The sequence below is a fragment of the Danio aesculapii genome, chromosome 13 (assembly GCF_903798145.1).
Source record: "Danio aesculapii chromosome 13, fDanAes4.1, whole genome shotgun sequence".
Classification (NCBI taxonomy): domain Eukaryota; kingdom Metazoa; phylum Chordata; class Actinopteri; order Cypriniformes; family Danionidae; genus Danio; species Danio aesculapii.
The window spans coordinates 49,290,910-49,315,238 of NC_079447.1; the positions used below are offsets into that span (position 1 = coordinate 49,290,910).

Below are 24,329 nucleotides of genomic sequence, written 5' to 3' on the forward strand. Positions count from 1 at the left end.
ATTATGGTTAGAAATGTGTTAAAAAAAAAAATCTTCTTTAGGGAAAAATATACAGGGGGGCTAATAATTCTGACTTCAACTGTACTTTCACTATCACCTTCACTTGAAATGACATGATCAAATACCTTTTATGTTAAATAAGTCTGATCCAGAGCAGGTTTGAGCTTACGGACCTCATGGAGTTTTGAAAAACGAAACTTTACTCAATTATTGACATTTTGACATGATCCAGAAAAGAACGGACCCCAGTAGAAATGGCTCTCGTACACATCTGCAGTCTCAGACTCTCTAGTCTGTGACCAATCTAATATAAACGCTCACCAGAGGTGCTACCTGTAGTAATAGCTGTAGCATTTTATCTTGCAGTTATCTTAATGGCTTGTAGATGTGTTCTTGCAAATGCCTAATTAGTGATTTGCATTGCTTAACCTGAACACAACCCCGAGGAGAGTCATCTGAGATCCTAATGAATCCTGGAGCTGTTTTAGGCTACTTGTTGATTGTGATTTCACAATGTCAGCTAAGCCTGCATTTATTTTATCCCAAATATAGTAAAACAGAAATGCTTTGAAATATGTTACAGACAGCTTTTGATATATTTAAAATGTTATTAATTATTGTGATAGTAAGGATAAATTTTTAACATCATTCAGGGTTCAATGCTAAGGATTATTCTACTGGCCCACAGTTATACAAGTTTTAGGCCCCAATCCCCAAAAATTAATAATTAAGTAATTAATTCTTAGACACATTTTTTTTTAATTATCAAAACAAACAAAATACTATTAATTTGTGCCTTTATGAGGCTTACAGGTGCAGTATGAGTTTGACACCCAGTGGTTGAAGTAACTATTGGATTTCTAGATCAAAACAAATGCAAGCGCAGGTTGCCAGATTGAGGACCAACAGGAATGTACCTTACTGTCGAGGCTAAAGGCTGATTTAAGCCATATTCTATATAAAAGGGTTGCTAATAATTCAGGAGGGCTAATAATTCTGACTTTAACTGTATATATGCAGTTATTTTCCTCCCTGTAAATAAGTAAAGAGAAATAAATACAATAGAATGAAAATATGAAACAAACTGTGCTTTAAGCATCTTCACTGTAAGAAAAAACTGTAACTACAAAAGTCCTTGAGTCAAGAGCAGTGAGAGATTTTGTCCTTTTGTTGTTTGATTAATAATGATAAAAACAGTCGGCAGCAGGAATATTGCGCGCTGTCACTTTAAGAGCAGTGCGTTCAGATATGGTTTCTCTTTCACATGTCTTTTTTATTTTCAACTTGTTTGTTTATTACACAAATGAGGGTTAATATGAGTAATCACTAAACACCGCACACTGACACAAATGTGCATCTATTTGAACATTTAAGCGCTTGCATTAAGATGGCGTTAGATGTGTGTTCTCTGTTCGTCTCCGAGTATTCATCAATGAATGACGCGCATCCCGTAATGCAAAAGTTATGCTACATTACAGTACATTCTTTTAGTCATTTTCATGTGGAACTGAGCTTTGCAGAGCAACAAATGTGTACTACTGGAAAGGGGACGGTATATGATGGAATAATCGTCTATCTCGATTAATGTTTTTTCATAATCGTTAGAAACCGAAATTGAAACCGAATTTTGGATTAGTTGCACAGGCCTACCGGAGGTCTCATTTTCAGTCGCGGACGCACATTTTGAGAGCCTTCCTGACTGAATGAAATACACTGTTTTTCACCAAGGCACTCAGGGGGTGCTGAAATATAATTGACTAAACTGGCATTGAGCAGGTTAAATGAACGAAAACAAAGACAGAAAGTCCGGCACATAACGCACATTTTCAAAGCAGAACATTTTGACTTCAGCATTGTTTTTTTCAGATAAACAAGCATGTTCAATGAATCAAAAACTTACATAGAGCAGCTTTAAAGAGATTTGTTCATCTGAACAATTTTATTTACTTACTATTTCTCTCCCACTAGTGGTTCTAAACCATTTAATTTTTTTTATTCTGTTAACCACAAAAGAAGATATTTTGAAGAATGGTTAAAACCTGTAACTATTGGCTCACAAAGTAGGAAAAACAAAACAGTTTCAGGCTTATATTTCCTGATCTGTACAGCAACACCATTTACATTTTGTAACTCATATTATTTAGTTTAATGACTTTTATTTTTGATCAGCTTTTTCTGTTTTAAACATTGTCAGACAAATTTACAAAGGTTTGCATTTTCAGTTTGGCTAAAAAGTCAATAAATAACAATAATACTAAATAATACTGCAATAACATTTGTCTAATCTATATACTTTGTCCATCAATTTAACAAAAGAGTCACCATTTAGACTCTCCAAAAGGTAGTAATACTCATTCATTCATTTTCTGTCGGCTTAGTCCCTTATTTATCAGCGCTCACCACGCTGGAATGAACCGCCAACTGTTCAGCCATATTTTTTACACAGCGGATGCCCTTCCAGCCACAATCCAGTACTGGGAAACACCCATACACACTCTCATTCACACACACTCTTATACACCAATTTACCTCATTCAATTCACCTATAGCTCATGTGTATGGACTGTGGGGAAAACCGGAGCACCCGGAGGAAACCCACGCCAACACGGGGAGAACATGCACACAGAAATGCCAACTGACTCAGTTGGGACTCAAACCAGCGACCTTCTTGCTGTGAGGTGACAGTGCTAACCACTGAGCCACCTTGCCACCCCTAAGTCATAATACATTCCAATATTATAGGTGATCTTTTCTAGGGCAAAGCAAGAGGTCTTCCATTTTATCCACTGAGATACACCAGGACTGTCTAGTTATGTGCTTTTATCTGCATATATACTAGTGCATATTTGATTTGATGAGATCAATATGAGAGCCATCCTGTGCATTCATCAGCAGAAAAGCTTCTGGCATCAGTCCATCCACTTCCACCATTACCGTCCTCCTCCTCCTCCTCCTCTCATCACTCTCAGAGCTTCTCCTCTGGCATTGCATAAGATCTCCGAGTCACACACTCCTACTTCAGACTGCAGGATGTTGAGGTTCAAGGCCTGCAGCTATTCTGGAAATCCTGCTCTCCTACGCCAGCTGAAAGCATTGTGAAAAGAATTCGCCTATGTTTGCAGAGTTAAAGACATGACGTGTGTTTCATACTTGTATCCACTATTGAGATGAAGGACATACAGTTGAAGTCAGAATTATTAATATTCAATATACAGTAATTAGTTATTTATTATTTAAACTTAGAGTGCTTTTAAGGATATTCAGGTTGTATTTGCAGCTATATAACACAACCAAATGTTTAGAGACTTAATTAGTTCATTAATTAGGTCTTCAAATTTTTTTTTTTACTTCAGACATGAACATTTTCACATGTTGATCTGATCTACTACATGCTGAAATGAATTGATTGACAGTTCTTTGACTATTTATAGGGCTATTGTCCATTAACACTGTGCAGTAAGGCTCCGTTAGTTAATTTAACTAAACTAAGCTTTTATTAATGTTAGGTTATGTTAATTACTTGGTTAATACCTAGTTTCGTGTTAAAACAATAATCGTAATCTGATCAGAAGTCAAAAATCTGGCTTTTTCCTTACTGTATATTTCAATCCACTAACTAACAGAATTGGATGTAACCCATTCCACGGTAATGTTACTGTATTCTAATGACACTTTGTGAAACGCTGTAATGTAACAAATTACATTTTAAATTTGTGTAATTTGATTACAGTTACTAAAGTCAGTGTAATTTCGGTACTTATGTTACAAATATAGTTTTTAGAAGAAAAAAAAAATGCTTCTTTTAAATCACGTTTTCCGCTGCAATGAGCATGTGCTTTTAAATAGCCGGAGAACATGCTGCTGCTGTCGAGAGTGGTTGTTTCTTTAAGTGGAAATACAGACATTACTTTACATTTCACAGCAATATTTTTGTTTTTACGGTTAGTGAAATCAGTCTATGTCCAGTCTCTAAAGAACTTTTGAATGATTTTAACTCGACCAGCAACTTGTTGAAACACTTGATCAGAAAGCATTCCATGACGGTACTCGTCGCCAAGACAGACACCAGCATCCAAAAATATGGCAGTCCTTGTTTGCGCAAGTTCGTTATTTCTGTTCGAGGCGCACATCTTGCACGTGCATATTGGGAGCAAATATTACACACACTCAGATTTTCCAGGCGCCTCAGTTGAAATCCACGAGTCGCGTGACAAAAACTGACCGGTCGGCTTCAAACTTTGTATGAAACATACACATTTCGGTAGACTAATTACCTCTGCCTATACCTATACTACCTATACTGCAGTGCTTTTTCATACTATGGATATCAATGGTTACAGGTATCCATTTTTTTCAAAATTTCTTCTTTTGTGTTAAAAAAAGACCGGTTTGGGACAAATGAATGCTGAGAGAATTTTGAGTTTTGAGTGTACTCTTTAAGTCTTTTGAACATGTCAAGCTGCTGTGATCCACCCCTTTCTATGTTTCTCATTAAATATTAAATTACTGAAAGAGCTGCAGTTTATTTTGTATTTTTATAGGTATATTTTATGTTTTAAAAGTAACTTCAAAGTAAAGTAATTAGTAATCTGATTACTTTTTACATGAAATAATTAGTAATGTAATCAGATTACAATTTTCCAATAGTAGTCAGTAATTGGTAATCTATTACTTTTTTTAAATGACTTGCCCAACACTGCTAACCAGGGCTTAATTTGTGCTGGAACAAGCCGGATCCGGATCTGACACCTCTGAAATCTGATCCGGTACCTCATTTTCAACTAACATTAACCAATGAGACTTTATTGTACAGTGTTACCTATATTACTTTTTAATCCTTATGCAAATTTAAATAAGTTAAAACTTCAGTTTACTCTGAACCTGCTTGTATATATTTATATACACAAAGCAATTCACAAAGTATTTAATGTTAGTATATCAGCCAAAAAAAAGGTTTTCCCTAGGGCTGCACAATATATCATTTCAGCATCGATATCTCAATGTGCGAGTCTGGAAGAGTCACATTGTTTATAAGTGACAGACATTACTGTTAACACCATAGTGGAGTCGTTTCAAATTTTAACCTTCGAGATAAAGTTTATTTTTTGCATGTGTTTTTAAGGCCTGGCAGTAAGAATTTTGAGCAAACTTAAACATTTGGGTCAATATCGGAATAATACCGTATACCATGATAAAAGCTTCAGCAATTAATCACAACAGTTAATGTTTGATACTGCCATAAGCCCCTAGTGCTATTTCATTGTCATTTGAAGCATTGTATCATTTTGTGATTGGTTATGTGTGAAAGTGGAAGATTTGAAAGAGCTGCTACTGCAGTGCAGCTCTCTGTGGATCCTGTTTAATATAGATTCATTGAAGCTGTCATCTGTGCCCCAGATTTTAGCACTGCTTTTCCATGCTGTCCCCAGCGCCACTCAAAAGTGGATCAATCCCCCAACCTCTCCTCGTTGCCCATCATCAGTATGGGCAGGTTGAGTTTAACAAAAACCACTGTCAGATCTAATGCTGCTTATATACTGATTCACATATTTCACGATCACTGGTTGGAGTTTTCTTTTAGCTTGTTGATTTAGTTAAAATGCAGAACTTGCATGTTTTGCTTGTAGTCTGAGGAGAAAAATAAATGAGTTGGAATAAGTGTGATTTGGGGCAGCTCAGTGGTTAGCACTGTCGTTTCACAGCAAGAAGGTTGCTGGTTCGAGTCCCGGCAGGGCTAGTTTTCATTTCTTGGTGGAGTTTGCATTTTCTCATGTTGGCGTGGGTTTCCTCTGGGTGCTCCGGTTTCCCCCACAGTCCAAAGAAATGCACTATATTGTAGGTGAATTGTGTAAACAAAATTGGCCGTTGTGTATGTGAATGTAAGAGTATATGGGTGTTTCCCAGTACTGGGTTGCTTGAATAGTTAGTGGTACGTTCCGCTGTGGTGACCCCTCATAAATTAGGGACTAAGCCGAAGAAAAATGAATGAGTGTCACTTGATGATGCAAGCAAAACAATTAGATGCTTTACATAATGTATTCCTTTTGTTTAATATAGAATTAACTAAGTCTGCTGTCTGAGCCTTCCATGCCTTCTTACACCTTCCTTCCTTCATGTGTTTTTTGCCCCACTGTCATTTCATTTTTTACACCTCATTTTCTAAACTAATTTGTTTTTTATTTGCATGTATGGATTGCTTCAGTTGTTACTGACATCTAAAAAGTCAAGAAGCACCTTTACGAATATCTTTTCTGACAAAAAAGGTGACCTGTTCAATACGTATTTTAGCCGCTTTATATGATTTTTAATTACGATAGAAGACAGGCAAGTATTTGTGACACTTATGATGAATATTCAATATATTTCCCATCCCTAGTACTTGGTTATCTGTTTTCCAGTCAGCCATAGTGGTCTTATAATTGCAGCAGCCTTGGCAGAACAGTGTTATTTTCCACAAGCTCATGTGGGGAAGAGTTCAAAACACGTAGACGGACACTGGAGGTTCACGGTCAAGGTGAGAAGAAGGTGTAAATGAGACTCTGACTGAGCAGAGACCCTTCTAAATAGAAACTCTGTTTAAACTGTGCGTCAGAGTGTGTGAAACAGCACAGTAAGAGCTCTTGGAAATCTTCCCTGTGAGGTTTGTAGGTGAGTTTGATTGACTGTTTGTCAGGTGTCACTCATGCTGTTTGTTTGTTGTGTCCTTCTAGATGCCCCACCCATGGATCGGGAAGAGCTGTTTGTCCAGAAACTGCGGCAGTGCTGCGTGCTTTTCGACTTTGTGACGGATCCACTAAGCGATCTCAAGTACAAAGAGGTGAAGAGAGCCGGCCTGAATGAAATGGTGGAGTACATCACACACAACCGCGACGTTGTCACAGAGTCCATCTACCCTGAAGCTGTCATCATGGTGAGAATATCCACTGGGGATCCTCTGTTATGGCAGAAATCTAAATCATTATTATGTAACGTGAAAAGGAGTGGGCGACATGACCCAAATCTGAAGACTCTCTTATTATTTGCACAATGGCAATATAAAGATCATTCTATGATGAATATTTTACATAACTGTGGTGTTATGGATATCACAGCTGAGATTAAAAATACTAACCTGATTTGCAAGTAATATAAAGCATATTGAAAACAGCAAATGCAATAGAAAATTGGATTCAAACTACACGTTTTACAAAGTACAGAAATCAGAAAGAAAACAAACACAGCATCGTATTTACAGTTTGATTTACTTTGATTGTTATTAAGTAAAGTTTTACAAACTAATTTTGAGAGTCACATGAAATGATTGATTGCGGCTGGCCTCTCATCCATAATCAGCAATAATCCATAATCAGATTAATCCAAGTTTACAATACTCAGACCAATTTCATTGTACTGTCTTCGTTTTGGAGAAATCCCCACTTCCACCCCATTTCCTCCTTTTCCTCCTTTTACCAGGGGGAGCTATCGATACCTATCTGATCTCGGACCCCATTCCATGCTAATGGTCACCTTTATCAGGCTTGAGTTTCCACTGCAAAAGGGTGCCAATGGTACTAGTGGTTTTGGTAGGCGGGGTGTACGACAGTTTCAGTCAACATCATTCTCACATGAGGAAAGGTCAAAGTAAATCTGTATGGGTCGTTCACATAATATGAGAAGCACTTCTCACAAAACAGATGCTTTATACACGTTAATACTTGTGTATAAATGTTCATTACTAACCGTTCCATGAACATAATTTGATTATAACTGCAGATCATTGATAGCCAACTGTAACGTCTGCAATTATATTAAATAAATAAATAAATGCAACATATATGAACACATACAGCCCCTTACAGTCTCTGATATGTTACCAATTACAGAAAAACTACATACAACATACATTTAGTCCTTATTTGAGTTCAAAAACAACACGAAATATAGCCCACAATCAGTGCAAACCTCTCATCTGTGTCTTTAATCTTGACCAGCACATGTAACCGTCCATCATTCAGAGTTTATAATAGTCCAAAAGGCAATGATAAAAGTTAAACGTGGCAGTTCATGTTTTAGGTTGTTGAAAGAATCATTCGCTCCTTTCCTTTTTTTACGCGTCACTCTCGCGATTGTGTGTTTCTGAAAGGATTTGATGTCTGAAGCACTTTAATAATCACGCGCATGTTATTATCAGCTCAAGAAGTTTGTTATTTCAAATATAGATGCACAGCGAGCGATCGCGAGAAAGTGAAACCACTCACACTTTTAAACAGGCTCGTGGCTGTTCGTCAAGACGATGACAAGGTTTGTTTAAACTTGGGTCGACCATGGCTTGTTATTATATTTTGTTTTGTTGTTATTATGTTATTGATGTTTTATTACGGTGTAATGTTTCTGCTGTGTTTTTAAAAATGGCGGTTCCTTTGTTTTTATTCTCCTGCTTGTCTATGAGCTAGTGACGTATCTCTGTAAACCAATAGCGTTCAGCTGCGGATGTAGCTCCGCCTTTTGGTACCCTTTTGTTGGGCTAGGTACCCTTTGCAAAGGGTACCCAAACGGTGGTACGGTTCGCTTTTTGGTACCTTTTGACAGTGGAAACGGGGAAACTATTGGACTAATTAGTTATTAGCTTATCTTGAGTATGTTAAAACAACTTCTGTAAATCTTCAATTGACTTCAGTTTTCCTTTGGCTTAGTCCCTTTATTCATCAGAGGTCGCCACAGCAGAATGAACCGCCAACTTACCCAGCATATGTTTTAGGCAGCGGATGCCCTGCCAGCCGCAACCGAGTACTGTGAAATGTCCATACACACTCATTCACACACATACACTACAGCCAATTTAGTTCATTCAATTCCCCTATAGTGCATGTCTTTGAGCTGTGGGGGAAACTGGGACACCCGGAGAAAACCCATGCCAGCACAGGGAGAACATGCAAACTCCACACAGAAATGCCAATTGACCCAGTCGGGACTGGAACCAGCGACCTTTTTGCTGAGGCGACAGTGCTAAACACTGAGCCATGGTGCTGACTGGTCTTTTCATTTTAAATCATCAAAATAGGAGAAAAAAAGGCTTGCATATTTTTTGCTGTTGCTAGTTTGTATATACACACACACAAACATATTGTCCACTGCTTTTTAGAAATATTTCTTTCCTATATAACCCCTATGGATGTTAGTAAACTGACTTTCATCTGATCAGGAGTGAATAAGAGCAAACATGCTGAAAACATAGACCTTTACTCTGCCTGTCATCCTCTGTGACCAATCGACAGTAATGGCTTTTGCCTGACCAATGCAAAGGTGATTACTTGCCAGACCCGGGATAAAATCTAGTGTAAATTCACACCAGGGAATTTTGGGTAATTAGCTGTCATAAATCAAGACCCAGACACCTGCGTTTCCTCAGCCATCCATAATTCGGAGAGGATCTGCTGTGTCCCAGAGAGGGCTCAGCAGTGCAAATTAGCATTTTTTTTTTCAACTATGAATGATATTTGACTATTTTTATTTACATGCATCACTGTAATGATGCACACAAAAAATATTTTAGCTGCTCGTTCAAACTACCTATTTAAAATGAGCTGAGTCAACACAATTATTAAGTTTTTTTCAGGATAACTTGAATGGTTTCATGTTCAATCCACTTAAATTGGTAAATACAATTATTTGAACTTAATTGATTTGTGTTGGGACAACATGAAGGAATTGTGTGGAACCCAGCTTTTTTTTTACAGTGTACACTAACATAAACATTCAATTGAATAAATTTTTTTTCTATAGCGCTTTTACAATGTAGATTGTGTCAAAGCAGCTTCACAGAGAAGATTATAGTAAATTGAAACAGTCAGTTCAGTTTTCAGAGTTTAAGGTCAGTTTAGCTCTACAAATCCTGAACCATGCAAGCCAGTGGGGACAGCGGCGAGGAAAAAACTTCACCAATTGGCGAAAGTGAAGAATTAAAAAACCTCGAGAGAAACCAGGCTCAGTTGGGCACGACCATTTCTCCTATGGCCAAAGTCTTGCGCAGAGCTGCAGTCTAAGCGCTGAAGGCTGGAGAACGCTGGACGTCAGCGAAGACTTGAAGACAGTCTCATGCTCTCCACTCCTCCAAGACCACCACAGCAGCTGCTCAGGATACGGCCTGGTCCAGGATTATGGAAACCTTGGGATCATCTCATCGCTGGTCTTGGAACACATCAGTGGCACTGCATAGTCTCTGGGGGCCTCAGGATGAGTATCCCCAGGTGGAAATAGAGAATAAAGAGAATAATTAGCGTAGCTGCTGTTTATAGTGTATATAAACGAGATGCAGAAACCTGCGTGGAGCACGTTCATGCATCATACCACTATGTGAGGCATTGAATGTATGCTTAACTAAAAAGATAGGTCTTTAATCTAGTTTTGAACTGCGAGAGTGTGTCTGAGCCTCGGACGTTATCAGGAAGGCTATTCCAGAGTTTAGGAGCCATAAATGAGAATGATCGACCTCTTTTACTCGACTTTGCTATTCTAGGTACTACCAGAAGCCCTGAGTTTTGAGATCTTAAAGAGCGGGTGGGATTGTGAAGAGACAGGAGGTTGGTTAGATAAACAGGAGCTAGATCATTTAAAGCTTTATAGGTAAGAAGCAACGTAACAGAAACGAAACCAGCTGAATAGTGAATTGACTAACCTGCGAATTAAGTCAGACAGACAAGCAGATACAAATAAATTTGGATGCAAGTATATGGATGTGAACATATTCACTTACGATCAAGATAATTCAAAGTTTCCGCATGAGCAGTGGACAGTGAACAGTGGTTGTTAACAAAGAATAACGTACCTTGGAATGTCACGACTGACCAATCAGAATCAACAGACAGCCATCTAATATAATCATTTAACAAGCTACAGAATACATTTACATGAATACTCTGATTTTAATACGATTAAGAGTCTACCATCTAAACTGTGATTTTTGAGAACCTTAATCTGACTAAAATCATAATTAAACTAAACAGAAATGGAAGGAAGACGTGGAGTATTCATACCAATATCCAAACACAATAGCAGTCAATAATAATCATGGAGCTTTTGGGTTTCAGATACACACTGTCCTCTTACATCTCTCATCTTCGTGCTCTCATTAGACTCTCTCAGAGTGAGGAGTTGGTGAAAACCTCTCCCTCCCTCTCCTGTCTGGAGGTCTGAGTCCACCGAGTCTGAGGCTGTGGTCGAAACATTGCGTCATCCTCAGCACAGCCGCCCCTCTGCAGTAGCAACACTCCTGTCCTTTCTCTCAGCCATTTTGGGACACGAATAATAAGCAGCATCTTAAAGTACAAATGAAATCAAAACTAACCATATGTCATTTAGAAAAAATAAAGGGTTTGCCCTTAATTGCAATCTCTTGAAATGCACTTCATGTTTGTTTCCAGTTAAATTAGATTAGGTTTGTCTGAGGTATTGGGCGTGGCTAACGTACCTAACCCCGCCCCTCCAGCTGTCAGTTTTGACAAACAGAAATGGTGAGGATGAGGTGTCTGTTATAACTATCCTCAAACCCTTTTCCCCATCTATCTGAATGAAATGCCTATTTTTCTACAGCCAATCAGGTCACAGTAGAAAAAACAAGCCCCGCCCACTGTTTTCTCATTTAATATACTGATTCTCTGTGTCACAAGCTTTTACACTACCATTGGACAAAAAGTTGTTGTGATGACAAAATATTAAACCTGTAATGCCCATTTCTTTGTGGTATTTGTATTTATTCATTATATATTATATATTTTCAATTCATATTATATACATACATGTATACAGTGGACAGTTTCTTTGCTTGCATAATGACATGCAATGTTTGTTTCTTTTCAGTTTTCTGTAAACTTGTTCAGGACTCTGCCACCTTCTTCTAACCCCACGGGAGCAGAATTCGACCCTGAAGAGGATGAACCCACTCTGGAGGCAGCTTGGCCGCATCTTCAGGTGTGTGTGGAGCTTCATATAATCATAATACTTACTCTTAGTCCATTCCATCTTTTAGTTCATCCTATTACATCCCTGCAATATCACTTCTTCAAAATGGTTTTAAACTGTATAAATGTTGGTAGTCACTCTTTGTGGTTGCCCTGTCATTCACCTGTTTTTAAAGCAGCCATAGAATTAGTTGATGCACTGTTTAATAGTGGTGTTAATCTATATGGACTTTACGATCCAATCCAATTTTTGGAGTAGCAGTTTGATTCTGAAAAGAATCTTAAAATCTGTAAATATAACAAGCTTTGTTAAACTGAGAATATAAGGGGGAAAATGCTCATTGTTGCAATCTCACTAGTAAACGTGACCAATCAAATGCTGCTGTGTGTGCATATTAATGTCCCGGGTTTTGTAACAGTCAGTGTTCTATTTGGATTTACATATTTTTTTCTGTTGTCTTTTGATCAAACTAGATTTATATAAAAGGAGGAATCAATGCTGTTTGCGGCTCACGATATGCCATTACCATTAGGTATGGGCCGGTATAAGATTCTGACAGTATGATAACCTTAGATAAAAATATCAGTTTCACGATATCACGGTCTTGTGCTCACTGCTCTGAAATATATTCTTGTCTGGGTAAAAAACTAAAGATTTTTTCCCTTTTGAAAACAATATATTACATTATTTTGAAAGATTTATAATATTTTGGAGCAGTAAACACGGCAGGCTATACAATTCAGATGAATCATTGACTTCTGCTGTCTTCATTAGTTTCAAAAACATATTTCTTTATAATTTAAAACAGCATCTTTGGATATTTTTTCTGCTGGAGATACTGTTTTAAACTAAATTAAAAATGTAAATAAAAAAAACGTACACACAACTTTGGGATGGTATTAAAGAAAATTTTGGCTGTATTAAAACCTTGACGTTTCCAAACCACAGTATACCTTGAAAATGGTTATCGTCCCATGCCTAGTTACCATGTACTGAACTCTTATTTCTCAAATATGCCTAAAGGCCCTGATATACTTTAAATAAAATAAAAAACATTTGAAACTAAATCTGGCCTACACCAAGTTTTTTTTGAGTTTGTTTCGGCCAATTATTCAATTATGCATAGGTGCATCCTCTTTTTTTTTTATTTATCCCACTTTTAAAGGTACGTTCACACCAGACATGGGTCATCAAGTGCGAGTGATTTACATGTTAAGTCAATGCAAAGATGCAATTAGTCATCCGGCGGTGATATACACTCAAATGAGCTGGCACGGATGACACCAATCGAGCGAATGAGGCAGTGCAAATTGAGCATTTTGGTCATTTGATGCGCTTAAAGCTGCGGTCACACTTGGCTTTTCCTCCCATAGACTTCCATTCATACGCACACGAATACGTCAGACCGGAAACGCGGGGTCATGCGTTAAGTTTCGCAGGTTGCTGCGGTGCAAAGTTCAAGCTTGGTGAACTCTGACCTGCGAAATCGCATCACTTGGCTGCATGAGACCAATCAAGGATTAAAACACGACCTCTCTGGACCGAAATATAAAACATGAAGCAATCGCTCGCTTTTTTAAATGTCTAATAAGCTTGTTTAATCCCACCCCTTTTCGCAGCGCCGTACGACAGAATTTCGGACAAACAAAGCCCGGTGTGACCGTAGCTTAATGCACAAATCGCTCTAGTTAGGTGATCTGAACTTTAGCAGACATTTGCGCCACGTTTACCAATCAGGAGGTGTGTGGTTATGATGTAGCGCCTGCAGTTGGTGTCCCAAGGGAAAATCTTCCCACTGACACAGGACCATAGCTCATCAAACTGTGATCAGATCAGTTGAAAGCACTGCTGAAAGTGTTCGTCATCCAGACACCGCTTCTGGAGGAGTTGATGAAGTCAGAGCTGGTTGCACCTCTGGAGGATCCAGACACAGTGCCAAATGAATCTACGCTGTGTTTCAGCATTCCTAAAGCATGTAAAGCACAGCTACTCTCTTAGGAAAATCCATGTTAGCCATTTAGCAACAAAACTGAAGTCACTAGGCAGACTGGCGCCAATCTGTGTCTATTGTGAAGTAAAATTAGACGCACTAATGAAGCTAGTAAACTCAATGTTTATGCATCTAATTATGCTCAAATTATTCAATTTATCTTTATCTCTATAGTGCTTTTACTATGTAGATTGTCAAAGCAGCTTAACATCAAAGTTCTTGTAAATCAAAACTGTCAGTCCAGTTTTCAGAGTTAAAGTTCAGTTTAGTTCAGTTCAGTGTGGTTTCATTTTCACTGCTGAATGTTCAAACACTGAAGAGCAAATCCATCGATGTGCAGCTCCACAAGTCCCAACCAAGCAAGCCACTGGCGAGAAACAAACTTCACCAATTGACAAAAGTGAAGGAAAAAAAAACCACGAGAGAAACCAGGCTCAGTTGTGTGTGAAAATGTGATTATTTCCAAAAATGTGAATAAATATGATAACTGACTTCCATTAGTGTGCTATATTAATCTTCTCAAGGATGAACTTTTTAGCTTTGCCACAATGCTGAAGTTGAAGTCAAGTTCAGAGCTCTGATTTCACTGGTCACAGAGTATTTGAGTGACTTTAGTTTCCTGCCAGTGAAACCATTCAGTGGGTTTTAGAACAAAGTGTCTTTTTTAAACGATTAAAAATGCAAGAACTGACAGCATTTATTGTGTTGGTGGCAAAAAGGACCTGACAGATCAATTAATCATTCATTTACTATTGATCTGCTCATTTTCCTCTCCTTATCCATTCTTCAGCTGGTGTACGAATTCTTCTTACGATTCCTGGAGTCACCCGATTTCCAGCCCAACATTGCCAAAAAATACATCGACCAAAAGTTTGTACTGTCGGTAAGTGTTCTGTCTTCTGACCTTTTGTCTACATCACGGTTTGTCCTCACCTCACACTATCAGTAGAAGACACGCATTCCCTCTGCTGTGTGTATGAGTGAGGAAACTGAGGGCCAGCTGCTGTTACAGCTTTTACAAGCATGTCCAATGCAGAGATCAGCACTTCAGTCTGGGTAGAATACTAAATCCAGTTTAAAGCAGAAGTGTATCGCTGTGCCAGCATCTCGCTGTATAGAATTTTTTCATTAAATATATGTCCATCCACCTGTTTTAATGCGCTTTTTAAAATGTTGCATAACAATGCTGGATAGAATAGACAAGTAGCATACAATTACTAATTAAAGCACATGGGTATGTATGCACTTAAGTCTAATTTATTTATTTTGATTAAATATATATATACTACCTAGCAAAAGTCTTGTCGTGGATCACAATTGGAATAGCAACAAATAATAACTTGACTTCTAGTTGCTCATTTAAAAAAAGTGTCAGCAGATGGATTTTTCTAATGAATCATCTGTTGATCTGCATCCCAATCATCACAAATACTACAGAAGACCAACTGGAACCCACATGGATCCAAGATTCTCGCAGCATTCAGTCAAGTTTGGTGAAGGAAAAATCATGGTTTGGGGTAACATTCAGTATGGGGGTGTGCGAGAGATCTGCAGAGTGGATGGCAACATTAACAACTTGAGGTATCAAGACATTTGTGCTGCCCATTACATTACAAACCACAGGAGAGGGCAAATTCTTCAGCAGGATAGCGCTGCTCATACTTCAGCCTCCACATCAGAGTTCTTGAAAGCAAAGAAGGTCAAGGTGCTCCAGGATTGGCCAGCCCAGTCACTAGATATGAACATTATTGAACATGTCTTGGGTAGGAAGGAGGAGGCGTTGAAGATGAATCCAAAGAATCTTGATGAACTCTGGGAGTCCTGCAAGAAAGCTTTCTTTCCCATTCCAGATGACTTTATTAATCAGTGATTTGAGTCATTGCAGAGATGTATGGATGCAGTCCTCCAAGCTCATGATGGAGTCAGACACAATATTCATTCTGTTTCCACTGCAGCATGACCACATATTCTATACTGGACATTATTTCTGTTAAGTGACAAGACTTTTGTCTGAGCAAACTCAGACCTTACTGTCCTAATTAAATCATTAAAAATCAAGGCATGATTATATTTTATTTTGGTAAAATAAGCGTAATCTAGAGGTCTTTGCCTTTCATATAAGCCACTTCTGATACCAAATGATCAACTAGAAGTCAAGTTATTATTTGCTGTTCCTAAATCTTGGATAGGTGACAAGACTTTTTTTGTTAGATAGTGTATTTGTTTCTGCAGTTGTAAAAAATTTACTTTTTTATTTTTTAAGCAACCTAAATGTCGTCTTGTTCTCGTTCCAAATCCTGGTAAGATGTAAAGGATTTGTTAACAAGTAAATATATTTATTTCAGGTCTACAATCTGATCAAAAATTCATGCAGATCAAACTCTGCCAGAACAGTTTTTAGTTTCTATGAACACTCTTCATTCTGATTGAGCTCCACTTAATGGATATAAACAGGTTGTTCAGATCTGACATTGAATCTCAGAAAGCATTTAATAATTGCGATAATAATGGCTAAGGTTTACCTTTTTTCCTTTTCAGCTTCTGGAGCTTTTTGACAGCGAAGACCCCAGAGAGCGGGACTTCCTGAAAACCATCCTGCACAGGATCTATGGAAAGTTCCTGGGGCTGAGAGCGTACATCCGTAGACAGATCAACAATATATTCTACAGGCAAGCTGTCAACTAATCCACCTCCGCATAGGCTCCTTCAGCTTGAAAAATGTCCTCATTCATAAACTTTGTAATGGTAGATGAAGAACTTGTGTGCTCTTAACTCTTTCTTTACTCTACATGGTGTCTGCGTGGTCTTTAACATCTCTTAAATGTCAAAAAAAAAAAATGTAGGGATTAAAAAAAGTCTTAAATTGACTGAATTATTGTCTTGTAGGTCTTAAATCATTTTAAATCAGTCTTAATTTTCCTTTATGTAAAGTTACTTAATCGATCCAACACATGTCCGATACCAATAGATCTCAATAATACATCAAAAATCTTTAATAATATTATAACAGTCTATTGAGCATACAGTTAGCTTATTAAGGTTTTAAAGACTTTTTTTGTAAGTTGTGTTAAGTTGCATGCAAACAATTTTGCTTGATTTGACACATTATTTAAAATATGTAGCTAGGAAATAACTAATTAGAATTCGTTTCTTGATGGGGCAAGTAAAAAAAAAAATTCTGCATCGCCATTATAAAAATTCCTTCGCTTTAAGCCCTGTACAAGTTTGAATATTCATTCTTGATGGTTTTAAAAGGTCTTAAAATATCTTATATTTTACTTGGGGAAACCTGCAGAAAACCCCTGCTTTTATTGAAGAACTCATCAATTAAGAGACAATGCTATCTAGCCATCGAAACGTTTTTACGACAATCTGTGTTTTATTTATATTAAAGTAAGGCAAACCAATATAAAAATTTGGTTGCATTTTTGTTGCATGTATTTAAGTGGGGATAAAACATGAACACATGAAGGTAGATTGAAATGCTTTTGTTTAAAACAGGGTTCATGCTGTCATGGAAAACCTGGAAAGGTCATGGAATTTTGACATGGCATTTTCCAGGCCTGTTGTATGGCGCTGCGAAAAGGGGTGGTATTAAACCAAATGATTGTCCGCAGGGTTTTAAAGTCTTAAAATGTTCAAAAACTAAATTTTAGGCCCTAAAAAGTCTTAGGCCCAATCCCATATGTCATCATTCTATTTTTGTACCCCTTCCCCTTGGCCCTTAAAACAGAGTATGAAGGGGAAGGGCTTCAAAATTTACCCCTAAGAAATGGGACACTATTATAGTACCTGCACACATCATCATATGTCATCACGATCTCTTGCTTCAAATGAGATTGACGATCGTGACTGCTGTAGTTTTTCCAGTTGTGTTATTTCTTGGTATTTATCTTCAGGAAATCACTGAAGTCATGTATTAGGTTATCATAACCATATAATGTGGCAATAAGATCAGAACTGTACTGTGCATTTAGACCATTGCCATATTTATCTATGTAAACACAAGAAAACAGCATTTTTGTTTAAAAACAAAATTTGTTAAACAATTTTTTAACATGATGTTAAAACACGAACGCGGTTATGAAAATATTAAAACATATCTTTGTTTGTTGTAAAAATTCAGAATAATGACAAAAAAAATACTAATTTGTGCATCTCCTGACTTCCGTGTTCAGCCATGCTGCCGTTGTAGCTGGTGTATTCTGGAAAATTTTTGTACCCCTTGGTTTCGAGTGTGGTCCTGGAAAATCTCCATTTCAAGGGGTATCTAGTCCTTGTCCCAATTCTCTTAAGCTTACAGGCGTAGGGCTAAGGGCAAGGCTAAGTGCTAAGTTAAAGTCACAAAAATACTGTCTTGTACTGTAGGTCTTAAATCATTTTTAAATGGGTCTTAATTTTAAAAGACGTTGAAGTAAAGTTTGGGCCGACATCTATACAATCCCTGACAATAATTTTTTTTATATATATTCAAGCTTTTTATATTGTAAAGCTTTTATTTTATAACATATGTTAGATGTTTTACAGCAAATTCTCTTAATTAAATTCTCTAATCAGGAAAAAGAAAAAAAAAAACTACATTTTTAGTAAAAACTTAAAGCATTTACACTTTCTTATGATAATAACAGCAAATATCCCTTTACGTAATCTTCCATTTTCACAAAAAACAGAAATACTTTACAGAAGTAAGTGAGAGTAAATATATTTATAAATGGGTATGGAACTTAAGGTCTTATAACAGAAACGCATTAGGTTGAATATGAGTTATACTCTATTCATTTTGACCAAAATTAAACACATACACATCAAATGCATCATTCATGTAGTTTTCTTCATAATAAATATTTTTTTAACAATGTTAAACTTGTCATTAAAATAAAAAAAAAGTTTATACAACTAGAGTTTCCATCTTTTGGCATTAAAATATGTGGTTAAGAATTAGCTACACTTGGTTTTTTCCAATTTCATTAGTCTAACCGGGCCATTACAAAAAATCCTTAGTGTTTAGCCTCGTATAAGTCTAAAATCTTATTCATTATGGTCTTAAAGTCTTAAATTAGACTTGATTAAACCTGCATAATCCCTGTTTTAACAAACACTGGTAAGGAAAGGTTAAGAGTAAGTCTGTCTGTCTTCAGCTGAGTTTGGCAATTGTGAGAAAAGGTGGGAAACTCTTCTAGATTTTATCCATTGACTGGATGTCCTTGATCTCTCATTGTAGGTTTATATACGAGACGGAGCATCACAATGGGATTGCGGAGCTCTTAGAAATCTTAGGAAGGTGAGTGTGAACACTGTCAGTGTTGCCATGACAAACCTGAGAGGAGGTCTTTCTCTCTCTGAGCGAAACTGAAAGTGACCGTCTCACGTTCTTCCTACAGCATAATTAATGGCTTTGCTCTGCCACTGAAAGAGGAGCACAAGATGTTCCTGATCAGAGTGTTACTGCCTTTACACAAAGTCAAGTCTCTCAGCGTCTATCACCCACAGGTACGTCACAGGACCACGCTCTTCTCAAGATGATTGTTTTGTTGAGGACTTTGATGTAGGGGAGATTGCTTTCACTGTAGGGGTGGGTGGTTGTAAACGTCAAACACTTTGTTGTAAACGTCACAGTGGCCTCAACTTGTATTAATTGTTCAATTTTGAAAAACTCCAAAAATTATTATTATTATTGAGTTGTGATTTCATTACTGAAACTTTTATCACTGTATTTATCATTTATCACAATATCGACCTAAGATAAAAATGGTTAATTCAGCAGGTATAATAAGCAAAAAATACTTGGTGTACTGGTTTATTGCTGTGCATGTTCGGAGTAAACAAACAAAAAAAATTAATACAAAATGATTATAAAATAATAGGTCACACTTTATGATAAGGTCTCTTTAGTAATTGTTAGTTAATGCATTTTTTAAAAATATTATTTATTGTGTTTAAAGCTTTTGTCATGATGCTATTTCTGTGTCTCAGAGTCATTCAGAAATTATTATTAAATGCTGGATTAATGCACAAGAGAGTTTTTATTACAACAGTTTTGCAAACACCTTTTATACCATTTCAGATATGTTTTTGTGCATGCTGTATAAGTGCACATACATTGTTTACCCATAGTGTTTACATGGTCATAATACAGCAAGTGATACAAGCATTTATTTTGGGCTAGCTTTTGCAGCTAGACATTGCTTTACAATACGCTTATTTCACGCGGCCGCCATTTTAAAGAACCAAAGTGAGGCTGCGGTGGGAAGAAACCCGGAAGTATAGGACCAGCACTGTAAACATTGCAGTAACATGCTGTGGAATATAAACCTCCAGCTATTGCCGAGATTTCAAAATGCAGAAATGGTGTAAACCACTTTAATATCATTCAGTTAAGTTTAATTTAAACAATTAAAAGCAATTTAGCATCAAATAACATCACAATCTCTTTAAGAGTAATATGCTCAAGTGTCCTCATAGGCTTCAGATCATGGCAGCAGGTAAACAACGTGGGGACGCTTCCCTGTTTCAGTCTATGCAACCTGGTGAGCAATAAAACACTGCAGTCCTCTGTAGCACATCCTCGTGTTGTCTGTAATAGTGTTGTCCCGGTACTGAAGTTTTAAAACCGTCTATTTCCCGCTAAGTTAACATTGAAGCACCGCTGAGCGCGGATGACTTGACTGATCTTCACGGCTGCTTCGCGCTCCAGTCTCCGTGTATCTGTGTTTGCACTCAGTTTACCGCTCTTCACCCAGTGCAAACACAGATATACGGAGACTGGAGCGCGAGCGTGAAGCAGCCATGTAGATCAGTCGAGTCATTAAGCAGATCGCTCGGCTCATCTGTGTTTGTGCTCGGTAAACAGCAGAGGGTAAACTGATGACCTTCTCGGCCAATCACAAGCATTTCTGTTGAGCACGTGATCACAATGGCAAATCAGCGCTGTTTTAAGAAATCCATCAACAGTGCCTTAAATGTTGGCAGGAAATTGACGGTTTTTCTTTTAATTCAGTATCGTGACAAGTCTAATATTGTGAAAGAATTAGTATATTAACTCGAGTTTGATAAAAGGCGTCTAAAACGTGTGTTTGGGAAAGAAAACGTTAGCTAACTAGTGCCATTTCCCTTAACTTTGCTGAAAATGAGCTCATATGTCCCTTTTTATTTTCACTATTCATTCAGAGAGGATCTTCAGGTCACTCGAAAGGCGGTGAAATTATAAATTTATGTCATTTTCTTTTCGCTGATAAGATATACAGCCAAGTACACAACGGTCCAATGTAACTTCCAATGATACTTCCGGGTTTCTTCCCACCACAGCCTCAATTTCGCTTTTAAAAATGGCGGCAGCGTGAAATCAGTCCATGTCCTTGATGGGTGAACATTAGCCACTGGGGGAGTGTCTTTTGTCTTTCCAGGTGTGAATTATTCATGACCAGTCACTCCGATGCATATAGCTAATATATGCCCCAAAATCACCTCAGACCCCCAGAGGGTTAAAATCAACAGTGAGAAATATGATTAGTATGATTAATAAAACTTAGCTCAGGCTATTTCTGTATCTGAATCTTTGCGTCAGTGCGATGTCTGTGTGAGTGACTTTTGTTTGTGTGCTTCAGTGCTGCACATTGATTGAAACACTGCGTTATTTGAGAGGTAGTTGTTTATATTGTGGCTTTTCTTAAGTAAAAAAGTGGATTTATTGCTTTTGCTTTATAGTGAACGTAAAGGCATTGAAATATATATTTACTCCCACTAACCATTCTGGCAGGTCGAGATTTTGTTAGCCCGACTGTCAAAAGCAAAGTCCCGGGATGTTACTGGATTTTGCGAGCCCTGGCTTTCCTTCTGTTGAACACGCATTAAGATCATTTGAAGAATGCCATTGACATCCATAGTAGTAAAAATATTGCAACAGAAACCAAACTGTTAAACATATTCTTGTGGAGTGCCCCATTTTTAATGTTATCAGACAACAATTTTTATCTGGACAAACTTTAAATGAAATATGTTTAAAATCCGAATCCATCTAAAATTGTACAGTTTTTATCAAAAGGAAACCTTAAACTGTTTTAGATTTCTATCTTATATATTATCATTATTTATGTATTTTACCTTGTATATTAATTATTGCTGTTGATTACTTTTAATTGTTAGAATATTTTAATTATTATAGAAAATTGGTATTTATAAAACATGCTAAAATTGATCTATTTTTATTTTTTGCCATGACATAGCCATAGAAGCTGAAATGGCAATAAAATCAAAACTCTCTCTCTCTCCATAGTAGTAAAAACAAATACTGTCGGTGCCTATGGCATAGTGGAAAGTTCCCATGTTGATCCTTCCCCTCTCTCTGCTCCCCACACTTTCCTGTGAATTCTCTCTACTGTCTTGTCAAAATAAAGGTGAAAAACCCTAAAAAAAATTATATATATATAAAAAAAAATACAATGGAAGTCATGGGCTACCGGTTTCCAACATTTTTAAGGTAATATCTTGTGTGTTCATCAGAAGAAAAGAAGCTCAAACACATTTAAAACAAGTGAGAAAATGTTAATTTTTCAGCACATTGAAAGCTGATATCTAACACCGATTAAGATGTTCTTTAACAGTTTAAGATAAATGTGTACAGTTCAGTCTATTCTGTTTTGTTTGACAGTGGAACAAGAGCAAAAAACCAAAAGTTTTACTGAGCATACAGCTTTTTGCTAACAAACTATTATACATAGTCTTCTACATGGTGATATTTCAAAAAAGCTCACTTTATTCTGCATATCACCCACTCCTGCTTTACTGTTTCTAAAGTCCAGACTGTATGGATTAAGCGTGATATGTACGATGTTTTGCGCATTAATATTAATAGGATAAATAGGACCAGTGACTGTGTCAATCACTCTATTGTCATTATCGTAATGTTTTTTTGGAAAAAAGTAATTTCCTGTGTTTTCAGCTGGCTTACTGTGTGGTGCAGTTTTTGGAAAAGGACAGCAGCCTCACTGAACCTGTAAGATTTACAACCCTGGCAATGCTTTCTTCCTGTCACTATTATTAACCGCTCTTTCAAGTCTTTTCTGTATGAATTCTCTATTCACAATGAACTTGCCGAGATGGCTTTCTCAGCTATTTGCCTTCCTCTTTTTGTTCTAAGGTGATTATGGGCCTGCTGAAGTTCTGGCCCAAGACACACAGTCCTAAAGAGGTGATGTTTCTGAATGAGCTGGAAGAAATCTTGGATGTCATCGAGCCCTCTGAGTTTGTTAAAGTTATGGAGCCTCTGTTTAGGCAGCTGGCCAAGTGTGTATCCAGTCCACACTTTCAGGTATGACATAAAAGATCTTGCTCTATCATTAACCCTTTACAGATGTAGAATATCGCTAAAGTGACATTAAGAAAAAAAAACTCTCGCATTTTTAGATTCTTGATCATTCTAATGTGTTTATATTTTATAATTTTTCTATGTTGAATCCTTGTAGTTTATTGCATGTTTGATTTTCTGTTTTTTTTGTAGCGTTTGGGTTTTTGAAATGCACATTATAAATAAAATGAATTATTATTATGAAATTAGTTTCAATTTAGAGGACCAATGGTTTACCATAGCATATGCATCAGTGTTAAAAGAAAAACTTATAGCATAGAGTGGTGTGAAAAAGTGGTTATCCCCTTACTGACTTATTATTTTTTAATGGCGCTTTATAACATTTTTCAGACTGGCAGATCTCTATATTCTTTCAATATTTCATTTCAATAATATCAAGCTTTTGAGGATCTTTTGGTCTACTTCAGAAATTAACCCGAAAATAAATGAAAGACATTTAGCAAATTATAATTTGGAAACCAGGCATGATCAGACGGTCTATACCAGATGTCGAATTGGACATTCTAGGTTGACACATTCATATTTATTAATTAACGAAGAATCACCTAAATGTAATAACTGCCAGACTGCTCTCACCATCAAACATATTTTGTTGGAATGTAGAAGTTTAAATTCCATTAGACAGGATTTTTATAAGGAGAGCACTTTATTAGACATTTTTAAAAAGGTTCCACCAGGAAGAGTTTTACATTTTTTTTTATCAAAAAAAGAACTGAAAAATCATATTTAACTTTGAAAAATTTATTTTTGTAAATTTTATCTATTTATATTTTATATATTTGTCAAGTAATTTATTTATTTATTTGTTTTATATAATACGAATTTGTTTTTATCATGTAATAGTTTAATGTATATCCATTTGGCCACGAAATAGCCATAAATTACTGATGTGGCAATAAATATGTAATAAATAAATAAATTTGGTCTACTTCACTTTGTCAGGCAGGTCCTATTTAAGTGATTTTCTTGATTGCAAACAGGTGTGGCAGTAATTAGGCCTGGCTGTGGCTAGAGAAATTAAACTCAAGTGTGATAAAC

At 36.9% G+C, this 24,329-nt stretch overlaps 1 protein-coding gene across 1 annotated transcript in view; it reads left to right on the forward strand.

The window, feature by feature from the left end:
* The window catches only part of ppp2r5d (protein phosphatase 2, regulatory subunit B', delta), a 63,121-nt gene that overhangs the window by 25,833 nt on the left and 12,959 nt on the right, over positions 1–24,329 (forward strand). Inside the window, exons 4-11 of the mRNA XM_056470349.1 lie at positions 6,711–6,910; positions 11,836–11,946; positions 14,718–14,810; positions 16,466–16,596; positions 19,149–19,208; positions 19,309–19,417; positions 22,866–22,919; positions 23,064–23,234. Of these exons, the coding sequence (XP_056326324.1) occupies positions 6,711–6,910; positions 11,836–11,946; positions 14,718–14,810; positions 16,466–16,596; positions 19,149–19,208; positions 19,309–19,417; positions 22,866–22,919; positions 23,064–23,234 (929 nt within the window). The remainder of the gene's footprint in view (positions 1–6,710; positions 6,911–11,835; positions 11,947–14,717; positions 14,811–16,465; positions 16,597–19,148; positions 19,209–19,308; positions 19,418–22,865; positions 22,920–23,063; positions 23,235–24,329) is intronic.